Genomic DNA, 20,788 nt, shown 5'->3' on the forward strand with positions numbered 1-20,788 from the left:
GTAGAGCTTCTTCTGTGTTATTTGTATGATAGGAAAAGCATAGAATTGGTTGGGTGTAGTCACATAAAGTACCTTAGGCACAAAGTAGTTGTAAATATGTATTTAAAATATGTCTTAAATACATATAGCTTTAAATGCGTAAATACCTGCATAGTGGTTGTTTTGTGGACCCAGCAGCTTTCTGCAAAACTTGGAAAGATAAGTGTAAAATTTCAGCAAAGTATACTTGAATATCTACTTCAGATTAAATTAGTATATATTTATTGAACATCAACTGTTATGAAAGGAAAGGCTTCCAGAAGTTTTTAACTGGATCTCTATATTCTTCCCTGTTCCCCTTTTGGTCACAGATAATACAGCTATTTCCTTTTTATTCATGAAGCTAAAGTAGTCCACTTCTAGTTACTAACACATCACCATTTCATTTCTTTCATAGCAATTATCTACTATTAATCTAAAATGATTTTGTTTATTAACTTCTTTGTGTTTGTCTCTTTGTAGACTGTAAGTGAGCACTATGAGGGCAGATATCTTGTGTGTCTCATTCATTGTTGAATTTTGGGGCCTAGAGTATATGGTAGGCGCTGAATAATGTGTTCAGTGAATTAATGAATTTAAAAAACAATATTTATTTTTGGCTGCGTCAGGTCTTAGTTGCGGCTTGCGGGCTCTTCGTTGCCGTGTGCAGGCTCTCTGGTTGTGGCGCACGGGCTCAGTAGTTGCGGTACGCAGGCTTAGTTGCCTCGCGGCATGTGGGATCTTATTTCCCTGACCAGAGATCAAACCCACTTCCCCTGCATTGGAAGGCGGATTCTTAACCACTGGACCAACAGGGAAGTCCCTGAATTAATGAATTTTTTAAATGATTAAATTTACTTTTTGATCCCAAAGGTAAATTGTAGTTCTTAGTTTCATACATCTTCCTTGTCAGATCTTTTACCAAGACTTAACCATCTTTTTTGTGCTCGTATATACTCTGGAATTGCTAGTAAAATAATTTGATAAATGACCATAAAGAATAGGAGAAATAGTAAGGGATCTAATACGTATACTGATCAACCTATGACTAATTGAACTTGTAAATTAAGCCATCATTCTTACCACTTACTTGGCATCTTTCATGCCAGATGACAAGGATTCTTTGCCCGACCAAACTTTAGTCAGGCTCCTGAACCTTCTTTTAGGCTTATCTGTGTACTTCCTTGTAAAACTGAATTTCAGCAAGAACCCTGCTAAGTCAGTTTAGCAAGAGCCCCCCACCTTCAGTATCTGTTCTCTCTCATATCTGATTAGGTTCTTCATCCTCTACCATCCCTCAGGTGATGTCTCATCACCCTGGCCTGTCTTCAGCAAGAATCTTGTTAGGTTAGTTTAACCAGAATCCCCTTTACCCCTTATGTTTCCTCTTAGTAATTTTCTAGTCACTGACCTCCACCCTGGTCCTTGGCTGTTGATTCCCACTCGCCCATGGTGTATTCAAAACTGAGCCTGGTTTATATACTGAGATCTCTTAGCCACTATTGCAATAGTCCTGAATAAAATCCGTTTTTTACTGCTTTAACTACTGTCCAGCTCTGGTTTTCTTTGACACAGATGAGAGAAAGATTCTTTTTTTGCAAAAGACTATTGTCTTTATTTTTGTGTCCACTTTGCCTGGCATTTAGTAGTTCCTTAGTAATGCTTTTGAATGAATAAATGATAGCTAGTTTGAACCCCTTCTAGATTTTCATGAATCTTTGATATTTATGGTGTATATGCCCTTCTCATTTTTTTATACTTAGCTATATCTGCTTTTTGTTATTAGGAACCTGCAAACAGGCCCTTGGGTGTGTTGGTATTGATACATGGCTTTTATTCCTTACCTTAAGTTGGGCCATCTTAATAACATCAGTTGGTTATTAAAGAAATAATTATATTAAAGCCAGGTCCAGAGAACTGACTTTTTGTAGACCTCAGTGGCAGACTCAATCCTCATTCCATTAAAAAAAAAAAAAAAGATAGATATACATATGTATACACACAGAATCAGAGAATCAGTTTTCTTATTTGCACATTGACCATTTTAGGATATACTTCTGGCTCTGACAAAACTATTTAAGAAAGATTCTATGAAATTACCCCAGTTATTAAAATCATTCTCTAAACCTTGGATTTTCTTCACTTTTCTGCCAGCATTCAGATAACTTTCTCTCTTTTAAGTGAATACCAGTTTTTATCATTCATGCATTCTGAGCACATGAGCCTTTTCCTTGGCCCCTAGGACAGCCTTTTTATGCATCTTTGTTTTCCTGTTCTAAGATCACCACTGAGAGCATTTCACTTTCTTTTGGAAATGTCTCTAAATATGTGTATCCCCTGTCTGTCATTTATTGCTTAGTTCTAAAGAATGCTTGAGTTTCATCCTGAAGAATAGATTGAGAAACAGATGACAGACTTGAGTGCCGTGCCTGGACATGTGATCTACCTGTCAAGCAGTACAGTTACAAATGGGCTGTGAGTTAAATTCTAGTGAATGGCAATATCATTATTCAAGATTTCACCTTTTGTTTCAGTCATTATACTACAGAAATGTGTTGCTATATGTTTTTGAGGAGGCATCAGTTTGACCTCTCATTATCAGAGGTTAGTTTTAAGTATCAAATAGAAATAAGCAATGGCATTCTTTGTATGTAGCAATTGATACAACAGACTGGGAATGAAAGAAATTTTTAGAAGGATGTTAACTGGAAATTCTTTTTAAGTGGGGAGACAGATCATTATTGTTAAATATTTCATTTTTTTAAAAGACATCACTTTAAAGTTAAAAGAATGATGGAAATGAAAAGGAGCAAGAGATTGAGGGAATGATTGAAGAATAATTGTAGGGGGACTTCCCTGGTGGCCCAGTGGTTAAGACTCCACGCTTCCAACGCAGGGGGTGTGGGTTCGATCCCGGTGGGGAACTAAGATCCCACGTGCCACGCGGTTGGGGCCAAAAAAAAAAAAGAATAATTGTAGGTATTTAAGAAAGAGGGCCTTCTTCCTCTCATTGTGATCTCTCTTTAGTGAAAATGGCAAAACAAAAGCCAGCAAAATCGGAAGGAAGCAGGAAATCCTAGTTAGTGACCGTCAGATTTGAATATTTAAGAGCCATGAAAATGCTTGCTTCTGTTACATTTTAATTCTCTTCCCCAAAACTTACTTTTGCCTTTTTTTTCTGCTTTTAGAAAGTCTTGATTTTTCATCTCTATTTCCTAGTAAGGATGCAATGAAATAAAATTTGGAAGCCATAAATTGTGATGTGATTGTGCAAAACCAAGTTAAATTTTGAATTCTGTGGTTTGAGGAAAACCATTCCAGAATTTATTTAATCACTTCCTATACCAGAGCTGCCCCACTTCTCAGCCAAGACCCTTTTCTTCCTCTAAATCGGTAGAAAACTGAGAAAATTTAGCCTCAAAAAACATAACTAAGGTAAAAATAAGGAATCCTGCCTGCTTATGTTACATCTGCTCTATCCCTTGTAGTTTACTTCCTGATTGAAAATAGGTTAGAGGATCTTGTTGAAATAAAATTCTCATTTAGTGATTTTATTAGGAAAGTAGGTTCTGGGACTAGGAAGTAAAACTATCTCTAGCACAGCAGTTGTTAGGAATTTTTCCAGAGATCGGTTGCTTTCCAGAAATATTCTGAGTTTTCAGCCATAATGGCATTGGTCTTTGCATTTATTTACTGTTGTATATTTATATTTATTTTTTGCACTATGTTGTAGTTCTAGGAAGTATATTTAAAACAAACGAACAAACAAACCAGAAGACCCCCTTGTCCTGGGGCTATGTGAAGAATAAAGCTCTCATTTTCCCAGTACCAATCATCAGCTTGAGCTGGCCTCTCCCAGGAACAGAATTTATTGAAGCAATTTATCCTGGCTAAATGTGATATAAATCTGTGTACACCTATGTACATACAGGCTCTCTTCCATTACAGCAGTGCTGCAGCATCAGTTTCCTTCATAGTCAGACCCTGTTCCTATCACAATGAAGGATTGCTAAGAAGCCCTTTGTATTTTATGGGGCACCCCACAATTTTAAACAGCGATTAGTTGTGGAATTACTGATCAGACTACCAGAAATACGGGTTTCCAACCCTAGAGTGAGTCTTAAGAGAGTAGGAGAGATGTTACCACTGCCCTCTGAGTTTTAGGCATGGTTTTCTGGTTGCCAGATTTGGTCTAGCACTTTAATATTTATTTTGATGTAGATCTGACTGAGGTTAACCTGACATTTTGGTTTATCTCCAAGATGAAAATTCGAAATTTGGTTATAGTTCTGAAGTCGTTTCTATGCATATTCAAATTGTAGTTCTTCCTCTTTCATCTTCCCTTGTTCGTTTTCTTTCATACAGCTTTCTCTCTTGTAGAAGGATGTTTGAAAATGTCCTTTAGGAGTTTATTTTATAAAGACTATTTTTGTGACCCTCCCCTTTTTTCTCTTTCACTCTTTCAAAATACTCTATATCTTTTAGGAATATTTTTACTATGATTTGCATTTCTAATCCTTATCCATCTCCACCTCTATTTTTATTCCTAGTTGGCATATGAGAAATTTCCCCAACACATTCATTTGGAGTTATTGTTCTTTGACAAAGAATTTTGATCAACATTTCAAAAGTTTAGCTTCAATAATTAAAAAACAACAACAGTATAAACCCTGTTAAATTCTTCAGAGAAACGGAGAGGATGGATGGTGATGCCTTTTAGTGCCATTTCTTTTATCCCCTGCAGCAGCACACATCTGTTGGCTGCAACAGAGCAGCCCAAGAACTCTGGCCGAGAGCAGCACAAACAGCCGGAACATATTCACCCAGTAAACCCCCAAAGAGTCGACATTTGTTTTATTGCTGCTTTTAAAAACCTAGCCATAAATAGAATCAGGGGGGAAGGGCAACGATATTTCTCCATTTGCCACCGACGATTGGTGGGGGGAGAAGGAGGCTCCCTGTGGGGAGAGAAGAGTTTTATTTTTATTTTTTTATTAATGAAAATCATTTCCCATGTAGCCCAATAGGATGGGTGCTTTGTTTTCTTTGGCAATAATCTGGGATAAACGGCCCTTGCCAACAGTCTCATTGTTTATACACCAGGGAGCCAGATTATGGCCCTGTAAAATGGAGCACCCCTCCTATAATCCCTTAATTAATTAAATGACAAATTTTGGTCTTCTCTAGTTCAGAAATATGGCTTCCGCATCGAGCGTTCAGTGGATTTATTGACATAGGGAACTGCACTGGTTGTAATTCAGCAGACTGGAGAAGTGTGTTATATACTGTAGCAGAAAGAGGGAAAAATCTAGTAAAAGGCTTGAAATTCCTTGACTCTTTAGGTTTAAATTTTTCTAATTAAAAGTTTCAACTGAGGCACAGTAGATCATATGCCACCTGTCTAATGGGTCTCCCCAAAGTAGCCTGTGTTTACAGCTTTGATAGACGGCATTCTTGGAACACCTGTTTCTAGTCTTGATATTTTTGAAGCACTTTTTTTTTTTTAAACTCCAACGTATTTAACATAACTTTTCCCCCTACCTCTCCCTCCTCAGCTCCGCTCTGCTATATGAAATATGGGAGACGACAGACCGTTTGTGTGCAATGCCCCGGGCTGTGGACAGGTACGTTTACAATATACTTTATTGTGAATGTCTCGTTGTGAATCAAAGTGGCTGTTTTATCACTAAGGCAAAGAGTTTAAAGCCAGTGTTTTACGTGATCACTGGAGGTAATCAGATCAGAGGATTTGTAGTGTGTAAATCCAAGTTATGAGGAAACGTAGGCACTCTACCGTAATGAAATCTGCCTTGCTCTCTTTCATATTGTTATTCTACTGGTGTTTGTTTCGCAACACACAGTGTTGAGGAATACATGTTGCTCTCGCCTCCTTTCTAAAGCTATTTATATAAATACAAAGCAAGTTTAGAAATATCTTTTCTTCAACCTTCATGGATGTAAAAGTCTGCTCAACATATTTGGATAGGAAGCTGAAAATGCACCCATTCATCGTGAACCTCAATTTGCCAGAGTCTGTTTTGGATTTTTTAAATAAGAAAAAAAAAGTTTCTTTTGACTGTTGATCAAGAAAATCATTGTTAGCAGCTAAGGCAAATACCTGTCTAGGAAGGACAAATCCAACATAGAATCCGAGATCTCACAGCAATGTATCAGCTACAAGTTTTCTCAGCCATTTTCCCTGTCTGACACCATTAAATGCCTTGTTCTGTGTGTTAGCTGCCATGTTATTGTTTGTATGCGTATACATTGTGTCAAATATTTTTCATCACGTACTTTTAAAATAATTTTGTTGAAACTGCCTTTTTTTTTTTTTTTTTCATTTTGTACCTTCTTAACACTTATTCCTAGATCCTTCCATTCTGCCATGTTCCACAAAGGATGAAGAAAGGAATACAAAGAAAGTTTTATTCAAGAGAGTTTTATTTGCCTTCAAGAGTTGATTTTATGGAGCCTGAAGGGTTGAATTTCTTTTCAGTTAGGAATATGTCATGTGACTGTCCAGTGACACTTACTGGTAGTATGTGAGATTGCAGACTAGTTCTATTAAACATTGTAAATACTTAGAGAAGTATAAAAAGAAGAGAGTTAAGTTCCAGAGATTCCTAAGAATTGGAATTTGAGAGACAAATGGGGTTGGTGACAAGGAATGGGCAGAAGGATGACTCCAAATTCCAGTAAATGCTGAAAATTGCATAAAAGACTAAAAAAGCCAATGTATTCTGAAGTATTTAGCATTGTAGGGTTTATTTCCTTCCTTGTCAAAGTTTTCAACTGTACTGTTTGTTGACTGCATGTTTTCCTCATGTGGTTTATGTGTGTGTGTGTGTGTGTGTGTGTGTGTGTGTGTGTGTGTGTGTGTATTTTTTTTTTTTTTTACAATAGAAGCCACTTGGGAAAATAGAGTAAATTTGTTTCACTTTTCAGACAGCTTTATGGGAGTACATACCTGAATCTGATTCCTCCAAATTTTTGTGTGTGAATTTGTTGATTATAGTACCTACTGTGACTCCCATAATAGTTACCCGGTACCCTTTTTACTTATCTCACTTACTTTAAAAAATCTGCACTTTTGGTGAAAAGATTTATTTTTCTTCACTTATTGTTTAAGCTGCTCAGTGCCCCTCTTATGTATTGTATGCTTAAGACTACCCAGACAAGGACTTAAATAAATAAAAATGGATGGTAAAAATAAAGAATACATAGGAAAAGCATCTCTTAAACTTTCTGAGAAAGAAAGTATATCAATAGGGTTTCTTCAGGCTGTCTCATCAGAAAAAAGTAGTTTTCACTGAGATTTGTGAGATCCCAGAAGGGCTTTGTGTTTGTTTCTTTGTTTTTGTTTTGCATTATTTTGGACTAGAGGTAGGAAAACAGGAATTTTTACTTTGGGTCCTTCTTGTATTGTCGAGTTCTGTTTACCATAAGCCTTTTCCTTCCCCCCTACTTTTCCCTCCCATTTCTGAATTGTTTGTTGGTATTTTGGTCATTAGGATTCATTATAACCTCTGGCATAGATCCTGAGGCTTTTTTTTCCCTCAGTGAGTGTGGAACTGAGGGAGATTGCTACCTTCTTTTGGATTCAAGTTACCTGTTTCATAGAAAAAAGGATAAAAAGCTACAACTTAAGGCTTTGAGGTAGCATGATTCATCCTTTTACCTGCTTTGCCTGTCAAAACTTTATGGTCAGGTGAGATTGTAGTTCTTTTAATATTTATTTACTTGTTTATTTATTTATTTATTTGGTTGCACTGGGTCTTAGTTGCTGTAGGTGGGCTCCTTACTTGTGGCATGCGAACTCTTAGTTGTGGCATGCATGTGGGATCTAGTTCCCTGACCAGGGATCAAACCCAGGCCCCCTGCATTGGGAACGTGGAGTCTTATCCACTGCGCCATCAAGGAAGTCCCGAGATTGTAGTTCTTTAGTTATATTTAGTCTCCTTTCAGGTTTCTCCCGATATCTAGTAACAAATAACTCTAGAGTGGGATCTCTACAAGATTTACTATGATTGCTTTATGTTATATGAAATAGTGAAAATCTGACAGAGAAGATAAATTTGGTAAAGTGAACTACCCTTGGCCTGTCGTCCCAGCTTCCTTATTACCTTGAAAATGGTTTCATTCTGGAGCCACCTTGAGGCCTTCAAGCCTATTTATAATCAATTGTCACTGATTCATTGATTACTCCAGAAATGGTAGAATAATAAAAAGGCTATGTAAGTCCCAGGAGGGGTAATAAGGACCATGATCATTTTTGCAAGGCATGTTTAGAACTCAGCAGCCATAGAAGTCTCAAAAATCAGTGACTTCTACCAGTTAGAGGAAAAAGGAATAAAAGCAAATTATAATTCAAGAGACTGATCCATAAAAAAACCAACCAACAAAAACTGTAGGAATCTTGTATTATTTAAATATCTGTTCTCTGCCCAGATTTTACCCTGTATACCCTTAAATTCAGAAATCATCTTATGCCTTAATATTAAGGGGAGGTGAAAGGAAAATTCACCTAAAATAGACTAGTGGATTATGCTCTCCACCATATAATCAAAACCACCGGGCTTTCAATGGATACGTAAACATGTTTTGGTTGCTAGGTCTTTAATGGCTGTTATTTTTGGATTCTGTTCATGATCCACTTCCCAACAGTAAGTCTGATGTGACACAGCTGAGTTCTAAATATGCTACATGTACTTTTTAAAAAAAGATGGCTGCTGAAATTTGTGTTCTTTGCATTCTTATCTGAAAAGACAGGTGACAGAGTTTTTTGAGCTCACTTATTCCTATTCTCCTGTTGAGTCTCTGTTTCTCTTGAGGCCTTATCACCCTCATGAAGAGGAACTCAGGGAAAGTAATATTCCTGCTAATATTTCTTTACAGAATGTGGTAGCAGGAATAGTTAATAGAGCTGCCTCTGCAGATTGGGTTAGTGTTGTTAAGGCAGCAGAGCCCCAGATACCCTGTGGTAAAGGGCTGGTTGAATTTGAGTTGTATGGGTTTTAGAAATGTTTATAAGATAGCATCTATTTAAAAAACATTGTAACTATAAAATAGCTTTGCCTCTGTGTTATTAAAATATTAGAAATACAGTTTGGTGCTGAATCTAGGAAGTCTTGTAAGTTTTTAATGCTTCGGGGGGCACTTTTACTTGAAGGTGGATTATAAAGTTCTGTTGCATGTGGAAGCAGGAAAAATTACTGTGTGTCAGTAATCTTGAATTTGAGATGTTACTTCATGTGGATACAGTTCGATAACTTACCTTTTGGATGCTTTTTGTCCTTTTTTTTTTTTTTTGCCATGCCTCTAGGCTTGTGGGATTTTAGTTCCGTGACCAGGGATTGAACCCGGGCCCTCAGCAGTGACAGCATGGAGTCCTAAACACTGGACCACCAGGGAATTCCCTTAAAATGTTTTATTGGAAATTTGTACCTTTTTTTTTTTTTTTTTGGCCGCACCGCACTGCTTGTGGGATCTTAGTTCCCCAACCAGGGATCGAACCCATGCCCCCTGCAGTGGAAGCTCGAAGTCCTAACCACTGGACTGCCAGGGAATTCCTTGTCCAATTTTTATTACCAGGAGTCAACAATTTCCATATTCCTATACCTCCCTTTCAGGCATATGATGCTGGTTTCCAGTATGAATTATGCAGATTTAAGTAGTCCTTCTGGTTACCACTACCAAGTCTTTGAGCAGAAGCTGGTTTTATAAGCTTATTACTTAGAATGTCTATTTCCTTAAGAACAGGAACACATTTCCTCTGAGAAGATACTATTCATGGATAGTATCATCCCATTATTAGCCATTTTTGAGAAAGGTTTCTGTCATAACTACTGTGTATCGACTCTGTCCTTTTAAGGAAAAATCCTTTCATTGTTTCTCTGTCCATTGTGATGCTGAGGTGCTGTTATTCTATCCCCACCCCACCCCCGCCGAGGATATCTACTACCAGATCTTTTCTTCTCCCAGAGAACATTTAGGTACAGGTTGAGGTTCTGTTCATATCTTTCTGAGACATGACACGTATAACTAGCTCATAGACTTCCGGAGCCTGCTTTCCCTTCCGAAGGCCAGGGTAGCAGTAGAGCCCTAGTTGTGGTGGGATGGAGGGCAGCTTCTTTACATCCTTATCTTGTCATATAATAGGAATAATGTTTATGGTGCTGTAGTCCTGGCTTCACTTGGCATTTAACCAACCTCCAGTGCTGTTTATTGCTTCGTATCCTCTGCCTCCATGAACATTATCCCTTAAATCTCTATTGCTTTGTAATATATGAGGCAACAAATAGCTTCTATGATTGGTTAAATGCTGGCATGCTGCAAAGGTGTATATTTTATTGCCTATGTAACACAAATCTATAGAGATTATTCCTGTTATCCCAGCCCTCCCATGAAATAGGCTCTACTGGTACTGTGGGACTCGGGATTGTTAGTTCTGTCCCTTTGGCAAGTTTTCCTATTAACTGACAATGGCACAAAAGAAAAGCAAGGAAGAATGGCTGGTGCTGATTACTAATTCTTTATGTTAGGGGAGCATCTTGAATTGGAGAATAACATAGGAAAAAATGGCTCTGGTACATAAACACCGCTTGTGGTGATATGTGCTGTGATATGTGCTATCTTTACATGCTTCGACAGGTGAAAACAATTTCAGGCAAACAAGCCTTTCTTTCTCACCCCCTGCCAAGAGTTTTTAAAAAATTCAAATTTTTATTTAATAATTCATATTTCATTCAATAATTAATCCAGTTCCCATCTGGTAAGAGTGCCTGCATGCTGTCAGGCAGCTGAAAATACACTGCCTTTTACACAATTAGGCCAAATGCTAACCTTGTTTTTTTGTAATAATATGTTGATTTTGCAATAACTTTCAGTCCACTTTAAGTATGCTGCAGTTTTATGTAATCTTGTAATAGCAGTAGACCACTGTTATGCATAGTAAAGAAAAAAACTGGGACTGGGATGAAAAATGTAGACATGTTAAGAGCAAGGAATTAAACCCAGGTTTTTTTAATGTCAGATCTGGCACTCTTGACATTTACTCTTAGAAACAAGTGGTTGGTTATTTTAGTTTTTTCTGTTATATTTATTATTATGTTACTAAGAGCATAGTAGATTAAAAGCATCCCAGCTCCAGTCTGCCAAAAAAAAATAGGCCGTATGAACCTAATTGGAGCTATACCCAAGAAATTAAGGTGAAAATTTTCAGTTACTCTTGTTTTCCTTGGATATGACTTAATATTTGGAATGGGAGCCCAGAAACTGTTCTCAGAACATTCCTAGTAGAAAAAAATCCTCTGTCTTTGTATCTCAGTTCATCCTAAGTCAGGAGAAGGGCCTCTTTCCTAGTCCCTTCTTTTACAAACTGCTGAGTTTATAAACCGCCTTCCGGATATGAGAGCCTGTCCTTCATTAATCCCTCTTTTGCCACCCCTGCAAAACCATGTACATATAACTAGGTTGTTAACTTACAAGATATTGTCATCATTATATAGAATTCTTCGTTCTTTTATCAAAAACTCTTCCAGCTAATGCGGCAAATTGAAGAACAGCCAGCGTGCTCCCTCTGTCTGGTTAGCATGTTTCTTTAATGCAGATTGACTTGCTCAGCAGTCGCGTTTTGTCTGAAGCCCTTGTTAAGGCCTACTCTGTATGTGGATTCATAACACATCTGTGTGTACATCTACACTGCTGTATAAATAATAATAAGTAATCACCAGATGGCCTATAACTGCTCCTCTGGACCCGCTGGGTCTCTTGAAGCTGTTAGGAGAGTCTTCTGGCGTTTTGCTGGGGAAAACTTGTCATAGATTTATTTCTAAAAAAATTCAAACTCACAACTGGGTGTTTAGGACTAGATATTGCTGTGTTGTAAATATTTAACAGGCTTTGTACAATGACAAGTAAAAGCGCCATTACTAACCACACACAGTGGCTATGGAGCTCTTCTTCCCTCCCGGCCATTTAGAAAGGAAACGAAATGCCGATAAATTGTGCATTATGAACAAGGTGCAAGAGATGCTCTCTGGATGCTCTTTCATTGGAGAAGAAAGAGAACTTAAATGTTCTGCCCAAAGGATGTAACGGGGCAAACTTAAGTTTTTTAACCATATGCTAGTGACTTAAATAAAACAAAATGCCCCTTTTAAATTGGACTTTATAATACAAGAAAAGCACCTTCAGCTGGAGTTTGGTCAGAGCCAGGTTTCAGTCTTAATTGTCTTTATAACTAAATGGTAAATCCCTTTGAAAGGGTTACAGTTGCAAGTGTTAGTAAACACTTAGCTAAAGTTAAGACATATAATTGTTTGATAGTATTATTTATAGAGCAAAACTTTTTTTTTTTGGTCCTCTTTTCCTTCATTTTTCTAAAAAAGGGTATTTTGTTTTGGGGGAAAAATATTATTCTGGTTTAGCCTGCTTATAATTTTCTGCGCTATATTTTGTTATTATTAATCCCCTACCTCCAGTACCTATTCCAGGGTACTTGCTCAGTACAGTAATGCATGTTTTTAAAAATAAAAATAAAACTGACTCCCTCGAAATGTTAGTGCTTTTTAGTCTTTGTTTATCATAAGATAACATAAAAAAAGGTTTTAAACAAATTGGGTATCTTTTAACTCTCAAGCCTGGTTTTTCTTTTGTCTGTTGATGGTTCGATGTATTTTTTTTTTTTTTTTAAGGATTTTCTTATTTATTTATTTATTTATTTATTTATTTATTTATTTATTTATTTATTTATTTATTTTTGGCTGTGTTGGGTCTTCGGTTCGTGCGAGGGCTTTCTCCAGTTGCGGCAAGCGGGGGCCACTCTTCATCGCGGTGCGGGGACCGCTCTTCATCGCGGTGCGCGGGCCTTTCTCTATCGCGGCCCCTCCCGTCGCGGGGCACAGGCTCCAGACGCGCAGGCTCAGCAATTGTGGCTCACGGGCCCAGCTGCTCCGTGGCATGTGGGATCTTCCCAGACCAGGGCTCGAACCCGTGTCCCCTGCATTAGCAGGCAGATTCTCAACCACTGCGCCACCAGGGAAGCCCTGGTTCGATGTATTTAACCACAGAGGGACTGTCCTATAAATCATAGCATGTGGCTGTTACATTCGAGTTAGGATGTATAGAAAATCTTTTAAAATCTCATCTTGAAGAAGTGACATACAAATTGTGAGGCAGAAATGCTGCTAATTATAGTTTATTGTAGACAGATTTTGTTTTTTAAGTCTTCTCATAAAATTAACAGGTTAAGGAAAGGATTTCAAGGAGGAAAGAAAGCATCATGGAGAAAAGATGGAAGCTTCGGGATTTATCTCTTTGTTACGGTGCCTTTGTGTTTTTACTTTGAAATTTCTTTGTGCAGTGAAATATGCTACCTAAGATTGTGCTTTGGTAAGAATCTGGACTATTTGCAATTGTCATGTGAAAGTACAGAGAGAATGAGAATGAATTTTGTGAAATTAGCCCATTCCCAGTCTGGCACGCCATGTGCCCGTGTGGCTGCTGATTCTGCTGGCAGATTGAAGAGCTGAACCAGCTTCTGCTCGAAAGACTAAAATTGCCAGCCATCATTCCAGCTTTTAAATCTTCTTGTTCACATCGATGATGTCAGATTTGGAGCAAACATAGTTCTGTCTTTAGATCCCAGGTGGAATTTGCAATTCCCTGGGTTGGAAGGAAAGAGTTCTTCCTTTTTGCCTTTGAAAAACTTGAGTAGCTCTGCAAGGAAAGTCAGCGGAATAAATCTGCAGCTTTACCTTGTCCTTTGAGTCATTGTAGAAAGCTGAGTGCTCTGTTCGGCGTTCAGCAGATTGGCTGTCAGAGTTGCAGCTCTGCTTATCAGATATATAATCTCTCTAAGAGCCATTTATGTTATTCCAGAGAGGCTCATCCAATGGCAAAAGGAACGCCTCTTTTCTCCTCTCAAGGGTCAGATCTTCTTTCGATACTGGGCAATTACCCCTTGATTTTTCTGAAAAATACCTCAATCTTCTATACAGATTGGCACCAGCACAGGTTGCAGACTTGGTTACAATGACAAGCTCTGATTTCTTAGCCACAGGGAGAGGCATCAGGGTGACACTCGTAAGTATGCCAGAGGCTTAATGGTGGTGATTTTTCTGCTGAATATCTCAGTGCCCCGTATGAGCTTGGCTTCTCTTTCTCTGAGGGAGATAACATTTGCTTTAGTGTTTTGCACACTAGTCACTATAAAAATGCTGCGAGAGTTGTCTTTCTCTCATTTCCTCAAGTCTCTTTCCTTGTCTTTAGTTATTGTCCTCTCCAGTTTGAGATCAAGTCTTATAGTCTTATTTTTTTACTTTTTGCCTTCCTCTTGTACTGCTTATCTTGGCTCTTATTAGCCATTGTTCCTGGTGGGGATTATTAACCAGTGTTTCCTCTAATTAAAAAAGATTAATAGACTTTATTTTTTTAGAGCAGTTTTATATTTACAGAATTGAGAGGAAAGTCCAAGAGTTCCCATCTACCCCCCACCTTGTTGCACCTCCAACCTGCCACATCTTGTATTAGTGTGGTAGATTTGTTACAACTGATGAGCTAATATTGATACATTATTATTAACTAAAGTCCATAGTTTACATAAGGGTTCAATCTTTGTGTTGTACATTCTATGCATTTTGACAAATGTATAACATGTGTCCTTCATTACTGTGTCATACAGAATAGTTTCACTGCCGTAAAAATCCCCAGTTGTTCCACCTATTCATCCCCCACCCCACCTCAGCCCCTAGTAACCACAGATCTTTTTACTATCTTCATAGTTTTGCCTTTTCCAGAATGTCATATAGTTAGAATCATGCATTTCTTTAATTTTTTTTAAAGTCATGAGCAGATAGCCATGTGATTGGGAATAGTTGGAGAATGGGGGAGAGAAAATTAAGATGTGAGGTCACAGCTCTGAGGCCTCTCAAAAATAAAAGAATCAATCTAGGGAGATTTATGTGGCCAGCCTTTTTTCTCTACTGGGAGTCTCTCTGATGTTAAAGGATTTGGCTTGCCTGGAGACAGTTTTACTGGTTCTGGGTATTGGGAACAAGGACAGAATGAACACTGAATGGGCTGTTTCTGGGGAGTCAAGGTATTAGGGCTGGGCAAGGTGAGAGGAAGTAAAGCCTGTGATCCCTTTTCCTTTGTTGAAGTCGAGTACAATAAAGTCTCCTCTCCTTCTCTCCCATTGGCAGCCTTATATGTGATTGAAAAAATCAGTGTAAATAAACTGATTTATTTACTTCTGTTTAAATGTAGAAGTACATTTAAATAATGTACTTCTACATTAATTAAAGATTCATGTAAGTTAATATTATTAGAAAAGTATGGGAGCTATCATTCACACTTTAGTATAAATTAGTTTAACCACAGATGTAATATTGGCTACATAAAGGAATAGAAGTTTTTATTTGGGTTTAGGGGTTAGTAGCTGAGAACTGGCTTAGGTAGAATGGCCCCTAAGCAAAAGAGACATGACGACTTATGAGGATGTCAAAGATAAACAGATTTACTCATTAGGTTTGTTTGGGGTATCTCAACTTCCTTCTGCTAGATGCTAGTTGAAAAGTATAAATCTTTTTTTTTTTTTTTTTTTTGGCCACGCTGCATGGCTTACAGAATCTTAGTTCCCTGACCAGGGATTGAACCTTGGCCCCTGCAGTGAAAGCGCTGAGTCCTAACCACTGGACCACCAGGGAATTCCCGAGAAGTATAAATTAAGAAGGGCACCAATGAACACTAGAAACAACTTAATTCTTTTTGGGTAGAAAGAGACATTTCCTCCTTGTCCTGGTTTGGAAATTTTATTTTATTTTATTTTACTTATTATTACTATTTTTTGGCCGTGCCGCGCAGCTTGTGGGATGTTAGTTCTCCGACCAGGGATTGAACCCGCGCCCATGGCAGTGAAAGCGTGGAGTCCTAACCACTGGACCACTAGGGAATTCCCATGGAAATTTTAGATTGATAAAATATGGGGGAAAGGGAGTGACTTGATTTCTTTAGTTCTGGGATTCAAGTTTTCCATCTACTTAGAATGTTAACTCCCTGGTATTGGGTAAGATCTCTTTTCATAGAGTTATTGACTCTTTACCTTTTAGATTTGGCTACATATGAGAATCTTCCAGTCTTGGCCTCAGCACTAATTTAATTTCCTTACTTGTTGAACTGAATTGACTATATGGTAAAAATGAACACTAGCCTAGGGTAGGCTCTATAGCATAATGTTCAGGATTAACATCAGTTAGTGCAGGCCAACATCTTATGTGTGCATACATACATCTACAACTTAGAGGAAATGTTGTGTTTATATAATGTATAGGAAAATTATATGGGTATCATATGGGGGGAATGGGAGAGAACAAAAAGAAAGAAAATTGTTTAACTTTATCAATGTCTAATAATAATAACAGCAACAGCAACAATAACTAAAGCTAACTGAGCTCTTATATACTGTGCAGAAATAGTTTACAGATATTATTTTATTTAGCCCTAGAAATCCTGAGGGAGGGTATAATATTATCTCCGTTTTACAAATGAGAAAACTAAGGCTCAGAGAGATTAAATAACTTGTACAAGGTCATACAATACTTTGTGATGGAGCTGTAATACAAACCCAGGCACACTTCAGACCAGCACTTCTACTAGGATAAATTGCTTCCTTATTCTTCTCCATACACATGTAAATATGCACATCTAGCACAGGGGAAAAAAAAAAAAAGAATAAGTAGTGTTTTTTTGCACTGGTCCAAATGCAATCATTTAAGTAAGTCCTAGCTATAGTTTGTTACTGATGTAGATAGTCGTCTGGCTGCCGTACCAGAGAGAGCTGGATCGACAGCTGAGCTCTGCCTGTACAAAAAGATAAGAATTCTTACTAAAACAAAGAGCCATCTCTGCAACTGCCTCAGCCTTATTAATCTATAATGTTGAAATATGTTAATATAAATGTTTCAGACATTACATGAAATTTCTAAAAATCTTATATTTGTATTTGTATGGAAATATGTATGGAAATATGTTAATATAAATGTTTCAGACATTACAGGAAACTTCTAAAAATATTATATGTTCTGGTATAATGTTATAAGTAATAATCCTAGTTATTACTTTAAAATGTATATCTCAGAAATAACTAATTTTCTTGTCAACTGCATTATTATGAACTTTCATCAAATCTTTAACCATGGTCATTTTTAAGTCTTTTGTCATTTACAGACAGTTCTGGGTGTACTCTGATGATTTTGCAAATATGTTCCTATAAAAGGGTTTCATGGGCTTCCCTGGTGGCGCAGTGGTTGAGAATCTGCCTGCCAATGCAGGGGACACGGGTTCGAGCCCTGGTCTGGGAAGATTCCACATGCCGCAGAGCAACTAGGCCCGTGAGCCACAATTACTGAGCCTGCGCGTCTGGAGCCTGTGCTCCGCAACAAGAGAGGCGGCGATAGTGAGAGGCCTGCGCACCGTGATGAGGAGTGGTCCCCACTTGCCACAACTAGAGAAAGCCCTCGCACAGAAACGAAGACCCAACACAGCCATAAATAAATTAAAAATAAATAAATAAATAAAAATTAAAAAAAAAAAAAAAGGGTTTCATCTTCAAGAAATTCATGGAAAAGACTCTGACAAGTACAGGTTTCTGGTAACTGACTGTACTGCTGAACTGAATGAATAAGCATTTTCAGAACTCTAATGAAAAACTGATGAACTCATAAAAGTGCTAACAAAAGATCAAGATGAAAAAAAAATTAATTACATGGGACTGAGTGAACTGATGAGGATGAGTATAATTTTTGTGACTTTCTGTCTGAATTAAAAAAAAAAAAATCCCCCCCAAAAAAAAATCTATAATTTTTTTTATGTACCTGGGAATGCTGCTGAGATGTAGCTAACTTTCTGTGAGGTAAACAACCACTGTTTAGTAGCAGGGGCATGATTTTAAGATGGGAAGGAAAACTAATTCTTGACCAACAAGAAATGTAGACAGAGCTAGAAAACTGTGACCTAAAAATCATAGCTTCAGCATTCTCCACTAATAGGCCCAAAGAAACACTGTGGTGTCATCTTTTTGAATTCTAGACTGGGTCACTTCCTGACTCATATTCCCTTCTTCCTCACTCATACTCCCTTCTTCCTCCTCTTAGTTTTATGCCTGTAAGCTCCCAAATGCAAAGGATGGTATCTGGGTGTCTTGCTTTATGTAGTGCCATGTAGCAGTGGGGCTTTTGTTATTGTGGCTGCCATACTGATTGGTAACAAGAGGAAATGTGACTAAGGTGGAATTAGGGTATGATTTGGAGTATGTTACCAGTGCAGTGAGATACATGATCTGCCCAATGATTGATAACTTGTTTATTCTCTGACTTTTTGGAGGTATGACTGCATGGAGGGTCTTAACTGTTAAATAATAGAATTCTTCTCCACTCAGATCTCACATTCTTTCCTTCTTTGAGTTCATAGCACTTTCATATATCTGCTCTTTCCTTTTCTCTTACGAACTGTGGTGTGTTGATGCGATGGACATTTATGATTGCAAGTGGAAATACATGGCTAAGTAGATACATGGAAATATTTATGTGAAATAATTTGTGATAAAAACATGTAGAAGTATACATAAAGGATCAAAAGAGATCGAAAAGTATTTTTTATATTAATTAATTAATTAGTTTTTGGCTGCGTTGGGTCTTCGTTGCTGCGTGTGGGCCTTCTCTGGTTGCGGCCAGAGGGGGCTACTCTTTGTTGTGGTGCACGGGCTTCTCACTGCGGTGGCTTCTCTTGTTGCAGAGCATGGGCTCTAGGCATGCGGGCTTCAGTAATTGCAGCACACGGGCTCAGTAGTTGTGGCTCGCGGGCTCTAGAGTGCAGGCTCAGTAGTTGTGGTGCACGGGCTTAGTTGCTACGTGGCATGTGGGATCTTCCCGGACCAGGGATCGAACCCATGTCCCCTGCATTGGCAGGCGGGTTCTTAACCACTGTGCCACCAGGGAAGCCCCCCGGAGAGTCTTATTTATTTATTTATTTATTTATTTATTTAACATCTTTATTGGAGTATAATTGCTTTACAATGGTGTGTTAGTTTCTGCTGTATAACAAAGTGAATCGGCTATACATATACATACATCTGCATATCTCCTCCCTCTCGCGTCTCCCTCCCACCCTACCTATCCCACCTCTCTAGGTGGACACAAAACACCGAGCTGATCTCCCTGTGCTATGAGGCTGCTTCCCACTAGTTATCTGTTTTACATTTGGTAGTGTATATATGTCCATGCCACTCTCTCACTTCGTCCCAGCTTACCCTTCCCCCTCCCCGTGTCCTCAAGTCCATTCTCTATGTCTGCGTCTTTATTCCTGTCCTGCCCCTAAGTTCTTCAGAACGATTTTTTTTTTTTTTAAGATTCCATATATATGTGTTAGCATACGGTATTTGTCTTTCTTTCTGACTTACTTCACTCTGCATGACAGTCTCTAGGTCCATCCACCTCACTACAAATAACTCAGTTTCGTTTCTTTTTATGGCTGAGTAATATTCCATTGTATATATGTGCCACATCTTCTTTATCCATTCATCTGTTGATGGACACTTAGGTTGCTTCCATGTCTTGGCTATTGTAAATAGAGACACAGTGAACATTGTGGTACATGACTCTTTTTGAATTATGGTTTTCTCAGAGTATATGCCCAGTAGTGGGATTGCTGGGTCATATGGTAGTTCTATTTTTAGTTTTTTGAGGAACCTCCATTACTGTCCCTGGAGAGTCTTATAGTTGATATTTTTAGTAAAGGGATTCTTTGTATGTTTGTCTGAATGTCTTTATCCTTTACTGGAAAGTTGCTTAAAATATACATTTCCTTCTTGATTCTAATAATGATTCATTATATAACCGTGGACTACGTGAAACTAACTCTGCGTTCAACTGTAGGAAGTATCTGACTAGAGTCTTGTCTTGTCTACCTTTGACCATGAAGTCAAATTCTTGGCTTCAGAGCTAAGAATACCTTATTGGGCAAGGTCACAAGCTATCAAAATGATTACTCTGGATGTCCAAAGATCTCATTTGTTTATTTTGTTGGATGCCTCTGACAAGCCAGTTAGTTGTGTGTGTGTGTGTGTGTGTGTCCTGGAGTTTCTGAAAAACTGTAAATACAAAGAAAAGGTGATTCAGGACAGCAACCTATCAAACAGAAACTACAAGCTTGGCTCCTAAGAGGTTATCAGGTAGACAGTGACAGCCTAATAGGATGGATGATTATTTTAAAAAACGAAAAGAAAAAGGCCCTACATTTTAATGCTAGCCTCAGTTACCTCATTTTTGTGTCTCTCTTCTCAAGCTTACTAACCAAAACAACAATAGCGACAAAAACAAAAAATCTTTCACTACCATAAGTTATTTGACTCAAGTGAAAAGAGTTGTTGAGGTAATTTTAAAGATCTGTTGTGGTGTGTAGGTGGAGATAGCTGTATAATACCAGAGTGGGCAGATAGTATTACAGACATCTGTCACTTCAGTTAGTATCATTTTTTTTACACAGTGGCAATCTGTGTGCATTAATTTTTTTTCCACTGTGTTAATGTTTATAACTTCAGACATTTGTTGTTTTATTATACTTCAGTTTCAGGCATTTCTTAGGATTAGGAAGAGACTGTAGTCCACTTAGACTGTATTTGGAGGGAACAATAAAAGTAATTACTCTGAAATTTTCAGGGGTCTAGGTGTCTAAATATGTTCTATAAGGTACCATGTTAGGTTCAACAATTTAG

The 20,788-nt window shown here is 38.0% G+C and overlaps 1 protein-coding gene across 5 annotated transcripts in view; it reads left to right on the forward strand.

Moving 5' to 3' along the window:
• The window catches only part of LOC103017265 (cyclic AMP-dependent transcription factor ATF-7), a 91,703-nt gene that overhangs the window by 12,164 nt on the left and 58,751 nt on the right, over window positions 1-20,788 (forward strand). For 4 of the 5 annotated variants that reach the window (XM_007179474.3, XM_028165773.2, XM_057556265.1 and 1 more), the window contains exon 2: window positions 5,574-5,642. In XM_007179474.3, the coding sequence (XP_007179536.1) occupies window positions 5,595-5,642 (48 nt within the window). In that variant the 5' untranslated portion in view covers window positions 5,574-5,594. Of the gene's footprint in view, window positions 1-5,573; window positions 5,643-20,788 lie in introns of those variants that run through there. The other variant, XM_057556266.1, reaches the window with a different exon arrangement.

The sequence above is a fragment of the Balaenoptera acutorostrata genome, chromosome 11 (genome assembly GCF_949987535.1).
Source record: "Balaenoptera acutorostrata chromosome 11, mBalAcu1.1, whole genome shotgun sequence".
NCBI lineage: Eukaryota > Metazoa > Chordata > Mammalia > Artiodactyla > Balaenopteridae > Balaenoptera > Balaenoptera acutorostrata.